The sequence below is a fragment of the Trachurus japonicus genome, chromosome 1, assembly GCF_045865225.1.
Source record: "Trachurus japonicus isolate A0001 chromosome 1, Traja_1.0".
In the NCBI taxonomy this organism is placed as follows: domain Eukaryota; kingdom Metazoa; phylum Chordata; class Actinopteri; order Carangiformes; family Carangidae; genus Trachurus; species Trachurus japonicus.
The window spans coordinates 3,944,680-3,957,750 of NC_140907.1; the positions used below are offsets into that span (position 1 = coordinate 3,944,680).

At 41.8% G+C, this 13,071-nt stretch overlaps 1 protein-coding gene across 4 annotated transcripts in view; it reads right to left on the bottom strand.

Annotated features, from left to right (window-relative positions):
- The window catches only part of LOC146991215 (girdin-like), a 28,007-nt gene that overhangs the window by 6,484 nt on the left and 8,452 nt on the right, over nt 1–13,071 (bottom strand). For all 4 annotated transcript variants that reach the window (XM_085790419.1, XM_085790354.1, XM_085790291.1 and 1 more), the window contains exons 9-24: nt 12,801–12,882; nt 11,469–11,627; nt 10,545–10,691; nt 9,034–9,178; nt 7,177–7,818; nt 6,216–6,421; nt 5,937–6,131; nt 4,799–4,929; nt 4,546–4,687; nt 4,290–4,463; nt 3,998–4,159; nt 2,922–3,199; nt 2,683–2,826; nt 1,488–1,674; nt 1,231–1,376; nt 941–1,033 (exon numbers count right to left, since the gene is read on the bottom strand). In XM_085790419.1, coding sequence (XP_085646545.1) covers nt 941–1,033; nt 1,231–1,376; nt 1,488–1,674; nt 2,683–2,826; nt 2,922–3,199; nt 3,998–4,159; nt 4,290–4,463; nt 4,546–4,687; nt 4,799–4,929; nt 5,937–6,131; nt 6,216–6,421; nt 7,177–7,818; nt 9,034–9,178; nt 10,545–10,691; nt 11,469–11,627; nt 12,801–12,882 — 3,033 coding nt within the window. The remainder of the gene's footprint in view (nt 1–940; nt 1,034–1,230; nt 1,377–1,487; nt 1,675–2,682; nt 2,827–2,921; nt 3,200–3,997; nt 4,160–4,289; nt 4,464–4,545; nt 4,688–4,798; nt 4,930–5,936; nt 6,132–6,215; nt 6,422–7,176; nt 7,819–9,033; nt 9,179–10,544; nt 10,692–11,468; nt 11,628–12,800; nt 12,883–13,071) is intronic.

The window sequence follows — 13,071 nt, forward strand, 5'->3', positions numbered from 1 at the left end:
AAATGTATTCGTGGCGGACGTAATTTATTTGAAACTGTGGGCAACACTGGCCAGAGCAACAGGCTGGACCCTGGCATCAGCCCGCTGACAGCAGGGAGATTCAGAAGAAGAGGAGAGCGCAGTGAGCGGAGAGTAGTGTGGGACGTCCAGCGACAGGTCAGGGATGGGATGCACAACTGTTTGGACAGCAGCTCAGTTCAAGGTGAAGCAGACTTATTACCTCTGGTTTCTTATGGAAAATTGAGGTTTTGCTGTCACAACTGAGCTGAGCATACTGTCTATTAATAGGTCGCCGTGCCAGTCTTTGAATAATAGGAAGATTTGTGTGATTTTTTATAAGCTCTTTTTTTTTTTCTTTTTACAAGTTAGTCCTGTTGACAAAATTCCTGACTGTAAAGCACCGCCTGTGGTGATGTGGGCATTTGCCTGTGCCTAAAATAATTTCAAGTAAACGTTCCGGGACCTCTGCCCGTCTCGTCATCCCCGAGCTGTCATGTGTACTTTGCGTTCCGGCACCTTATGATTTACAAATTAAGCACTGATTGCATCCAACCCCCAGCAACCCTGCACACATAAGCATTATAGCTGATGGATGGGTAATGGATGCATTCATCAGGTGGACATAAACACGACTCCAAATGAAATATATTATTAATGTAAAGTAAATAAGCTGCTAACCAGCTCATCATATCAACTGGTAAGTGAATAACACAACACCAGTGTTGTATTAAGAAAACTTCAACAGAGAAAAAAAACCCAATAAAGACAGGAACTATACTGAAGTGCATTTGTATTCAGACTCAATTAACCAAGTACCGCACATGAGGAACATGGTAAATGTGAAAATAGAAATTTGACCTCCCCATGTCATTTGTAGTCATAGTCATTAGTAATGGTAAAAAAAGACAAATTGTGGTTAACACCATGAATCCAGACTCACCTACGAGGAGGCGAGGGCTCATAAAACTTGTACTGGTCCATTATCTTTTCCTCCAGCTTCTCCTTCTGCCTCCTCAGATCATTAAGCTTGTCACTGATCAGAGATATGAGGAGAAAAAAGTTAACTTTGCTGTTATTGTGGTCATTGTAAACAGTGCACAGTATTACACTCTGAGTCTTAATGTGTCAGCTCATTAATAAAATAACATAACACAAAAAAAGAACAGATCAAGCCCTGTTCAATGCTACAGTACATTACGTCTGTGTCATGTGTTTGTTCTGTTTTCCTACATATACTGCCGCTCTTCAACGTGAAACAGATCCTTGCTCTCCATAGTTTGTTCCAGCAGCGTTCGGTTCTGCAGCATCAGGGTCTCGATCTGGCTGAGCAGGTGTCGGTTCTCTTCCTCCAGGTTGCCCTTTAACTGGCTCAGCAGCTGAACGTCAAGCAGACAAACATGCATAAATGTGATATACAAAGCGCACACAAATGCTTCAGTAAAGTTAAGAAACAATGAGGCAGTTTACCAACTGCTACATGTCCGTACCTCACACTGGTTGTTGAGTTTTGTGGAGGCGATGTCCAGCTGTTGAAACTCCTTCTTCAGTTTGGAGAAGTCCGCTTCCAGCCAGGTGTGTTCCAGCTTGGCCTCATTCAGCTGGCTCTTGAGCTGCTTGTGATCGGCTGTCAGCGACTCGTTGTCGTTCAGAAGCTGATGGTAAGTCTGGTTCAGCCTTGAAAAAAAAAATCATGTATGGCGATGTCAGTGTTAGAAAGTGTATGCACTAATGTGCTTTTGTTGATGTGTATGTGAAGGGGAGTGTCAACAAACGTGGCGGTGAGTGAATCAGACGACTAGATAAGGGGTCCATGTGTGTGTGTACTTCAGGTACAGGTTTTCTTGGACTGCATCTAATTCTTAGACTAGTTTTTTTTTCTTTTACTGTTTTCAGTTGTTGTATGTTTGCTTCATTTATTTCCTTGTTCCTTTTTTTTCAAGGAGAGTTGTGTGTGTTGTTTCTGGTTGTTGTCGCTTTATTGATGCATGTTCCATCTGGCTTGCTTGGTTCAGGATATTTGTCTGGGCATGTATGTGTATATTATTTATATACAGCTCTCCAAATTCTTAATAAATCAGCTTCTCTACATGTGTGGGCAGCCGTTCGATTCCAGTGTCTATTGAATTTTCAACACAAGCTCATCTCACTCTATTTAATGAGGCACTGATCAGGTGATCATCTGAACCAAATCATATTTAATGAAGATTATAAAAACTGAGATCAAGAATTAGGGTTTTTCCACCAATGTTGACTTCTGAACTCTTCCTAAATTAAAAAAAAAAAGTGTGTTGTGTTGTTTAAAAATGAATATGAACTTGTTTTCTTTTGCATTATTATCATTATTATTATTATTATTTGAGGTCGAAAACACTGGAACGTTTTTGTTATTTTGACCAGTTGTCATTTTCTGCCAATAAATACTATAAATTACAATATTTTTTATTCCAAATTTAGGAGAAATGTTGTCAGTAGTTTATAGAATACAACAAAAGTGTTTATTTTACTCAAACACATAGCTATAAATTATTTATAGGTACATACATTACTACTTTTACAGTAGTAAAACCAGAGAAAATTGATCATTTTGAAGTGGTCTCTTAATTTTTTCCAGAGCTGTATGTATACTATATTCAGATTGAGTATATGAACTCTAATGGAGATCTGTCAGGTTTGCCTCCTCACCAGTCCTTCTCATCACGGAGCCTGCAGCATTCAGAAGCTGTTGACTTGTGCTGTTCTTTCTCCAGAGCGATCCTCATCTGCTCCTCCCTCAGGGCTTTCTCCAGGTCGTCCAGCTTGGCCCGCTGCTGCAGCAGACTATTGTATCTGAACATGGACACAAACACACGCATCAAGTACAGGAATCTCACACCACACGCCATTGGTTGACAGCTCATCGATCATGCCCTCTCTCCCCCCACCTGTCCTGCAGTGTGCGATGCTCCAGCTCCAGTGTGCGGTGTGCGTTCTTCAGACAGCCGTGTTTTCCCATTAGGGCCTCGTACTCCATGGCCTGCCGCTCGTGCAGAGCCGCCAGCCGCTCGTGATCTCGTAGTAGCTGCTCGTGGACACCGCGCAGCTCTTCACGTTCCCGTATGGCGCTGTCCCGCTCGCTTTCTGTCCCTGACTGCTGCTGCTGCAACTGAGCATTCTGGGCCATGAGGGAGGCGCTCTGTGAATTCAGTGTGGATTTCTCCACCTGGAGGAGAAGGAGGCAAAGTTGATTTGGAGGTTATGTGGTATAAATGGATTGTGTGTGTTCAAAGGGATAGTTCAACATATTGGCAAATTCACCTATTGCAATAATCTCTATAGTCATAGCAGTAGGTTCATTATTGATGCATGTTGTTGCAGAGCCTCGAGCTGCTCAGCGAACACAATACATTACACTGTCCCTCAAAACTCATCAAATACATAATCCAACAACTCCAAAACGCTCTCGTGGACAAGTTGTGACCTGAACATTCACCACGATATGAATGATAATGTAATATTACGAACCTGAGTTGTTTTCGAGGCAAATGCATAGCCCTAACTATATTCCAGACAGGGCTGTTGGGCGGAGTGATTTCAAAAGCGCAAGTAGTTCTGAGTATTTGCTTCACGTGTCATAATGTTACATAATTATACATGATTATTTCATAGTGTGGTGAATGTGCAGGTCACAACTTCTCCACAAGAGCGTTTTGGCGTTGTTGGATTGTGTATTTGATGAGTTTTGAGGGACAGGGGACCTGTACCATTCACCTCCATTGTGTTCGCCGAGCAGCTCGTGTCTCTACCCCACGGATCTCAAAACAACATGCACCTATAGTTAAAGGTAACGAACCTACTGCTATGACTATATGGATTATGGCAATAGGTGAATTTGCCAAAATGTCGAACTATCCCTTTAACAGAAAAACCTTATAGGACGGTATTGGAAATATATTATGATGCATTAATATTCAGGGACTATTATGTTAAGTGTACTATGGATAACACTGTGTATTCTAACCTGCAGGTTAGCGTTCTGTGTCTGCAGGGCTGTGTTGTTCTCCTGCAGTGAGGCAGCCTGTCTCTGCAGGGCCAGGATCTGAGCCTGCTGGCTGTCAGACTGACTCTCCAGCTGCCTCAGCTGGGCCTGCATCGCTTGGCGCTCTGCCTCCAGTGTCGCATTCTGTATAGGAGCAGAGTGGAGAGGAGGGGAGGAGAGAGAAGAGGGGAGGAGATGACCTTTGACCCTTTGACCAATCTTTTCTTGGTTGATTCTTCTGGGTGATCTACTTTAATGAAGGCCATCTACTTACATTTCTCTCCACTTCAATGAGACGGTCTTTTAGCTTCAGCAGCTCCTTGGTGGCCTCCTGGCTCTCACGCAGCCATTCGCTCATCACTCTGCCGGTCTCGGATGGAGGGGTGGAGCTTGACGCTGTGCTCTCCTCCTCCTGCCTCTGCTGCAGAGCCTCATAGCTCAGCTTCACCTATGTGTGGTAAAGGGTCAACAATTGAAGTATGATATATTTTTTCAAGCTTTTTTTTCCCCAAACAGTTCCGCTGACTCACAGTTTTGAGCTCCTGGCGTAGCTGCTGGTTCAGGGCAGAGGACTCCTGCAGACGAGCTTCTAGAGCGGCCATCTTGTCTTCTTTAATTTGCAGAGACTTTTTCAGAGATGACTCCAGCTCTGACTCCAGCATCTTGAACCTGCTGAATGTAGGAAATAAGGAACGTGTCACCATAACACTCCTTATTAGTTATTATGCCCCCCTCAAAGGCTACAGAGTGGAAGTGTAGAAATCCCAAGAAGAATGTAAATACCTGTTTTCTGGTGTTTCCTGTTCAGACTCTTGTTCACACTCCTGAGTCAGGACCTTCATCTCTAACTCGTGGCTCAGTCTCTCCAGTTCATTGTCTCTCTGCTGCATCTTCAGTTTCTCGCTCACCAGCTCCTACAGATGGACAATCAGCAAGTTTGGCCATGTATGGAATTCCTATGCCTTCGCACCAGCAACAGCTGATCATGATATCTCAATAACATGTTGACTGTACTCGTTTCAATTCTCTTCGTCTTGCTTTTGACTTGGAGGAACTGATTTCTTGGTCAAAGTCAATGGTCAAGGTTGTGGAGGCCTTGTGAATGCATAAATTCTGGCTGAAATGTCCACAGGGACTCAAGGAGTAGGTCAAGGTCAGTGCGACTGCACAAACGCTTTCTAGCCAGTACTCAAAAGCCATAAACCAATTATGAAAAAATGTCTGTTTTTATATTTTATATATAATATGATTCTAGATGGACAAGGATGTGACATGGAATTAGTTTGGTGTTTGGTGAAAGCACTCTGGCTAAACTAGTTTTCATTGTAACATTATTTGACCTTTGTCTTTGTCTTTGTCTTGGTACCTATGCACTCCTGCACCTTAGCACTTGTCACTTTAACCCAGCACTTTTGCACTTCATCTCTCAGAAACTCTTATGGTCCCCCTACCCATGGAAGTGTTCGTCAATATGTTTTATATCATCATAGTCGTCTTGTTGTCTTTTTGTTGTCTACATTATTATGTTGTCTACATTATTATGTGTACTGTCTCTGTACTGTTTTTATGTTATGGGACTCCGGACGGAAATTAGCATTGCTGCTATAATCTGGCACATTTACATGTTTTTATGTTCATTAATGTGCACTGTCCCATCCAAATAAACAAATAAAGTAAAGTCTGTTTAGAACAAGGCATGTATGGGTCCTAAAGCTGTCAATCAGAAGAGGAGAATCCTTTCTAAAGGATGCTGTCAACAATAAAATCCCATAATGTATGTTTTACCTTGCTTTTATCTCTCTTTTCCTTGCTTGTCAGCTTATTGCCCGATAAACATTTTGACCCAAGAATCCAGGTGAATGTGTGTGTAAGTGTGCACTACATAATCACACCACAGCTGTAAAAATGGTGGTCTCCTCACCTCTCTGAGAGTGGCCAGAGTCCTCTGATCGATAGCAGCTTGCTTACTCAGTTCCCTGTTGTCTCTCTCCAGGCCTTTGACCCTCTCAGCAGTCTCTCTTAACCCCTCCACCTCCTTCACCAGAAAACGCATCTCCCTCTCCAGGCTGGCCATGCAGACATTGCTGCTGTCTAAGTTGGCATCCTGGATTTCAGCCTGTATACAAGAGGAAGCAGTCCGTTTAATGCGAAGGAAATGTGAAAGTCAGACAAGCATTACCTCCTGTTCCTTGAAAACTACCTGCTGGCGGAGCCGTCGATTCTCCTTCTCCAGCTGCCTCTTGTCTCTCTCCAGAGCTGTGGTCTCTTGCTCCAGGCTCTGCTTCTCTGTCTCCAACTGCTCGAGGCGTCTCGCCGAGATGCGAAGTTCCTCTAAAGAGGCCTGTAGACTCTGGTTCTCTGCCTCCAGCTCTTGAACCTCTGCCTCCAGACGCTGAATCTTCCTTTCTATATAGGTGGAGGTTGGGAGAAGATAATAAATTCATCAGTAAAAGTTTAAACACGATATGAATCTTTAAAAGAATAGTTCACCCAAAATCCAAATTTCACTCATTATCTACTCACCCTCATGTGGACTAAGGGCTGGGAGAAGTTTCAGAGTCCTCCGTGCCTTCTCTGAGTCAAAGGGGGTCTCGGCGTAGCAGTGCATGTCCATATAACGGTTGCAAATGGATACCAACTGTCTTCGTAACAAAAAGACACACCAAAAAACATCCAAATACCTCCATGCTGCTCGTATGTCCGTCTTGTATTGAAGCCCCGAAATGTGAAATTGTTCCGAAAAAACAAAAAAGTCTATATTTCAAGCTTGTTTGCAGCGGAAGCTCCTCTTCCTGGTCCGTCCAAATCTCGCGAGGAAGAGGAGCTTCTGCTGCAAACAAGCTTGAAATATAGACTTATTTAATTTTTTTTGGAACAATTTCGTATTTCGGGACTTCAATACAAGACGGACATTACATACGAGCACTATGGAGGTATTTGGATATTTTTTGGTGTGTCTTTTTGTTACGAAGACAGTTGGTATCCATTTGCAACCGTTTTATTGACATGCACTGCTATGTCGAGACCCCCTGTTACTCAGAGAAGCCACGGAGGACTCTGAAACTTCTCCCAGCCCTTAGTCCACACGAGGGTGAGTAGATAATGAGTGAAATTTCAATTTTGAGTGAACTATTCCTTTAACTTTAATTGAATTTACGTACCAGAGTTGTCAAGAGACGTCTGTAGATGCTGATTAACCGTGTCCAGGGCCTTGCACTTGGCCTCCAGCCGATGTGTGTGCTTGCTGGCATAGGAGGAACGTGCTGGCAGACCTGTGAAGATGCTGTTGGAGCCAGGGGAGTGATCACATGATCCGATAAAACAATGGAGTCTGTTGTGAGCATTTTCTAAAACTTCCAGATCAGACATCAGTTCTTTGAAATGGTCTCCTTTGTCTCCGTCCTCTAGCTGTCCTTTCTCTTGAATATGAAGGTCTGGATTGTCTGTGAGGAGGATCTCACTCTGGACTCCCTCCAGCTCCTCCGTGCGCCGTCGCTGATGGGAGTTTAGATCTCCGTTCGGCACCTGCTGAGGGACTGTTCTGAGTGGGGATGAGTTACTGTGGTTTCCTGTATTTGGGCCAGAGGTTTGTATCTCCGAGGGCTCGTCTGTGGATGAGGTCCAGTTGTTGGTGCTACGGGCCGCCTGCTGATGGTGGTGGCTGTGTTTGGGCTGTGTGTTGTTGCTGACAGAGGCTGCTCTGAGCTCCTCTACGGTCCTCAGGAGACTTTGGTTCTCCTTCTCCAGCTTCAGCATCCGACTGCACGTCCGCTCACTTACCTCCTCACTCAGAGTCTGTGGACCTTCAACACACACACATGAACACAATTGACTTTCTGCACATGAGTTCCAGCCATGTGTGGGAGTCAGACTTTACTGCCTCGTCTTACATACAAACTGTATTCATAGGAATTAAAGGGCAACTTCTTAACCCAGGTTCTTTATTAAAGGGATAGTTCAACATTTTGGTAGATTGACCCATTGCCATAATGCCTATAGTCATAGCAGTAGGTTTGTTACCTTTAATTGTCGGTGCAAGCTATTTTTAGAACGGTGGAGCAGAGTCGCGAGCTACTCAGAGCTACACTACGGAGGCTAATGGGATTTCTTGGTTTTCCTCATCAAACTCATCAAATACACAATTCAACAACTCCAAAACGCTCTGGTGGACAAGTTGTGACCTGCACAATGGAACGTTACCAGACAGAGTTGTTTTCGAGGTAAATGCAGAGACTGCTTGCCGAAAAACTGCCCCGGACGAGAACGCACATCAGCGGTTTTGCATGAATTTACCTCGAACACAACTCGGTCTGGTAACGTTCTGTTATTATCTCATAGCATGGTGAATGTGCAGGTCACAACTTATCCACCAGAGTGTTTTGGAGTTGTTGGATTGTGTATTTGATGAGTTTGATGAGGGAAACCAAGAAATCCCATTAGCCTCCATAGTGTAGCTATTTATTTTTTATTTATCCTTCATTTAACTAGGTAAAACTCATTGAGATTTAAAAACCTCTTTTACAAGAGCGACCTGGCTAAGAAAGCAGTGCACAAAACAACACCACATAGAATTATACAAACGGTATACACATTTACAAATTACAAGGCAAGCACAAGAGTCAATGGATCTTCATTCTCGATCCTTTAGGACTGATCTGAATTCCCCAAAGCCAATGAGTTCAGCCAGTCCTAGATCCCTCTGCAGATCGTTCCAGCTTGAGGGGGCAGAAAATTTAAATGCTTTTTTCCCCAACTGATGTTCTGAGATCGCAGACTGTAATGGATTGTAAGCTCTGAGCAGCTCGCAGCTCTGCTCCGACAATTAACGAACCTACTCCTAAAACTATAGATTATGGCAACGGGCCAATTTGCCTAAATGTTGAACTATCCTTTAAGAAGATACAAATATTTAGTAGATGGAAGCAATTATGCATAATTGACATTCTCATCTTCTGATCTATTCTATATATCCCCGCTCATCAACAATGTTGTAATTTCACCTTAGCACCAGTTCTTACCCTGTGAGTTTTCTGTGGTCTTGGAGAGCTGCTCTAACTCCCAGCCCAGGAGTTGAGATTCCTCCATGCTCCTCCTCTGAGCCAAACACAGAGTCAGGTTCTCCTCCTGCAACTCCTCAACACGCCTCCGATCAGTGTCCCGCTCCTAATAGTCCAGTCATTTTAGGCCAAAAAAGGGGTCAACGTTAAACAAATTGCAACAAAAGCAAACTCAACTGATTTTGTATCCTCAGCATGTCCTGAGTGAGGGAAAAAAAGCCCCGAAGAATCCCATTAGGGGAAAGTTTCGAAAAACACCCAAACATATCCCATTTATACGCATATAAAAAAAAAATTTCACGTGTATAGGGTAAAATTTTTAACCTTTAGATATCTCCATGAAAATTACTGAGTTGATTACTTACATTAAGACAAACAAAAAATGTATTACAAGTTTTTTGAAATTCTTTGTTAACATGAGCAAATTTGCATACATTTGCATAAATTTGCATAAATCCCACCGTTTTGACGGCACATGTATATATGAAGTTGCTGTGGTGGTACCGGCATGAAAATTGGAATGAGTTGACTCCATCGGTCAACCGACAAGTTGACCACTTCAAATTTCAAGATGACTGCAATTTTTCACGACAGCCACATCCTTAGTAGAGCAGGTATGACATGAGCAAACAGTGCATAATCTAATTACGTATGACTAATTTGCATACATACAACACCTGATCTAAACATTGAGTAGAGCAGGTGAAAATGTCTTGTTCAATCTTGTTAACATATAATATGTTAACAAGATTGAACAAGACATTTTTTAACTGTAATATGATATTACAGTTAAAAAACTTAAGGAATGGAACCAAAGACTACCCATGAGCATTAATAGAGACGGAGCATGTCATACCTGCTCTACTAAGGATGTGGCTGTCTTGAAAAATTGCAGTCATCTTGAAATTTAAAGTGGTCAACTTGTCGGTTGACCGATGGAGTCAACTCATTCCAATTTTCATGCCGGTACCACCACAGCAACTTCATATATACATGTGCTGTCAAAACGGTGGAATTTATGCAAATGTATGCAAATTTGCTCATGTTAACAAAGAATTTCAAAAAACTTGTAATACATTTTTTGTTTGTCTTAATGTAAGTAATCAACTCAGTAATTTTCATGGAGATATCTAAAGGTTAAAAATTTTACCCTATACACGTGAATTTTTTTTTTTATATGCGTATAAATGGGATATGTTTGGGTGTTTTTCGAAACTTTCCCCTAATGGGATTCTTCGGGGCTTTTTTTCCCTCACTCAGGACATGCTGAGGATACAAAATCAGATGAGTTTGCTTCTGTTGCAATTTGTTTAACCTTTTCTCATAAAATGACTGGACTATAAAGCGAAGACACAAAGTTATCGACAGAGATTCAGTCAGAAGAGCTGAGGGATGACATGATGACTGCTACATGATGGAGGATGATGGAGATAATGACTGATAGATGATCTCTTTGGGTGCAGATGTATAACCTGTTCCAAGTCATGGATCTGGGCCTTCAGCATCAGACCGTGCTTCTCCAGCTGGTGGATTTTATCTGAGCGTGCTCTCCAGCCTTCCAGCTGATCTTCTAACACCTCTTTGGTCTCCTGTAGCACTCGATTATCTTCCTTTAGCTCCTGAAATACACACATACACACCAAAAATGACCACTCAGTTTCTTAGGTTTGACTGTCTTTATCTCATCTTTCACTTATCCTGTCCTTATTTGATATGAACCCCCCATTTATATACTGAACATTTAATACATATTATATCTCTTATTCTTATCATCCAGTAAATAATTTGTTATGTCATTTATTGAGTGTTTTCACACACATTCATATATCAAAGTTTATTTTATTTATTTATTTTTTAAAATGGGAACAGTACATATCGATGGACATTGACATGTAAATATGTGGGATTATAGCCAAGTGGCTAATTTACATCCCCAGTCCCATTGGCAGGTTGATGTTAGACATAAAAAACAATGACGATAAAAAGTACAAAAGGTAAAAAGTACAAGAGGCAGGACTAGGACAACAAAACACCTTGACATCTTACACAAAACATATATGAACGACATACATAAACCACCAGTTAACTGACCATAGACGGTTAAAAGAGTGGGTAAGGGGACCAAAAGATTACTGAGAAGTTATAAAGTGCTACAGTGCTAGTTAAAGTGCTATGTGCTAAAGTGGTTTGCTAAAGTGACGAGTGCATAAGTGCAAGATTGAATTTAATTTAATTGCACGATGCCCCAATAAAGTGCAGGATCGACTTAAATTGCACTATCCCATAGCACATGATTGCACATGCAGATGTGTGTCCAATATTGCACAAAGTTTGTATACATAAATGTATTATGTACACACAGTTCATTGGTAAAACATGACTCAGACCACACTCACCTCCACTTTGGTCTTGTAGAACTCCATCTTGTGCAGTTGCTCTCTGTAACGTCCCACCTCACTCTCCAGCTTGTCCGCCTTGATGGCTCTCTCTCTCAGGGCGTCCAGCTCGTCTCGGTAGGTGCGGGCTGCTCGGGCGTCTACAAGCAGCTGGGAGTTCTGGTGAAGGTTCAGACAGAGGCCAGACTTTATAAGACCTAGCTAAACCTGAAGTAAATGTAGCTTCTCTGCAGTTTTTACTGTGGGGAACTTTTTCAACCTAACTAGGGCTCCCCATGTCTTATATCATATCACATAACCTTTTTAATTCTACTGCTGCACTAATACATGTTTTACACTGGCTCAAGTGACATGTGCAGGTGAGTTTGAGTTGTACATAGTGATGATACCAGAGAGAATCATCACCTACCTCCAGTTCCACTCTGTGAAACGGTTTAGTGTCTTTAAGCTCAATATTTTGGTTTTTAGTGATTTTCAATATTTTGTTTCAGTTTCAAAGTGTTTGTGGTGTAGAAAGTAGGAAATTTAGCAAAAAAAGAAAAGCACATGTAACCTCTTGATGTGCTATTGGCCAGCACTAAAACAGTTAGTAAGTAAGTGAGTCATCTTTATTTCTATAGCACTTTTTGTAGATACAATCACAAAGTGCTTTACAATAAAGTGCAAAGTGGCATAATAGGCCAATTCAAATAACACATAAATATATCACATTAAAAATATAAGAGCATACCAATAAAATAACACATCCAAAACATCCAATCAACTAAAAGTTTGTCTAAACAACAATGTCTTTAGCTGTTTTTTAAAAGAGTCAGCAGAATCAAACAGACACAAAGACACTGGTAGAGCGTTCCAGTTAAAGTTAAATCTAATAAAGAGCCAGGTATTTTTCTCAGAGGTCGGTGGAGTCCACAAACAGGGCTAAAAGCAGAGTGAATATTTATCAGAAGGCCAGTAACAAGACTCCAATAAGTGCTGATGCCAATCTGGTGCGTGTCAAGTAGAGCTGTACTGTATGTCAATCTTGTGTTATGTTGTTCCACTCCTGGCCAAAACCATATTTTAATGCCTCCTTAAATTCCAGTTAATATTTGGTATGAACCATGTAACCTAGTGCTGCAGATCTAAGAAACAGGGTTGTAATACGAAACAAATCCATACAAGCTTTATCTGTATCTCTGAGTCGGAGTTCAGAGGTTTACATTTGCTGTCGTTAAGCACTGCTCTGCAGCAAAGCAGGCTGTGCATTAATCTGTATAATCTAAACAGCGGTCAGGGTTTACTGTGTGTCAACATCAGAAGAAAACTGCAATTTATTCTTTGTCTTCAAACCTCCTGCTGGAACCTCTTCAGCTCTGTCTCCATGTTCCCCAGCTCATGTCTGCAGTCCAACATCTGCTCACTCTTTTCCTCTCTGGTGGGGTCAGGTATGAGATGCAGAGACAAACCAGCAGGGAGGTTAGTGGGTACCACTTATTAAAAAAAAAAATTAAATATACTGTATACAACTATATATAGATTTGACAAAACTGCAGAAGTAAGCACACATGTGTTTCACATTACATTTGACCCCTGCAGGACAAGAACATACTGTATATATTTC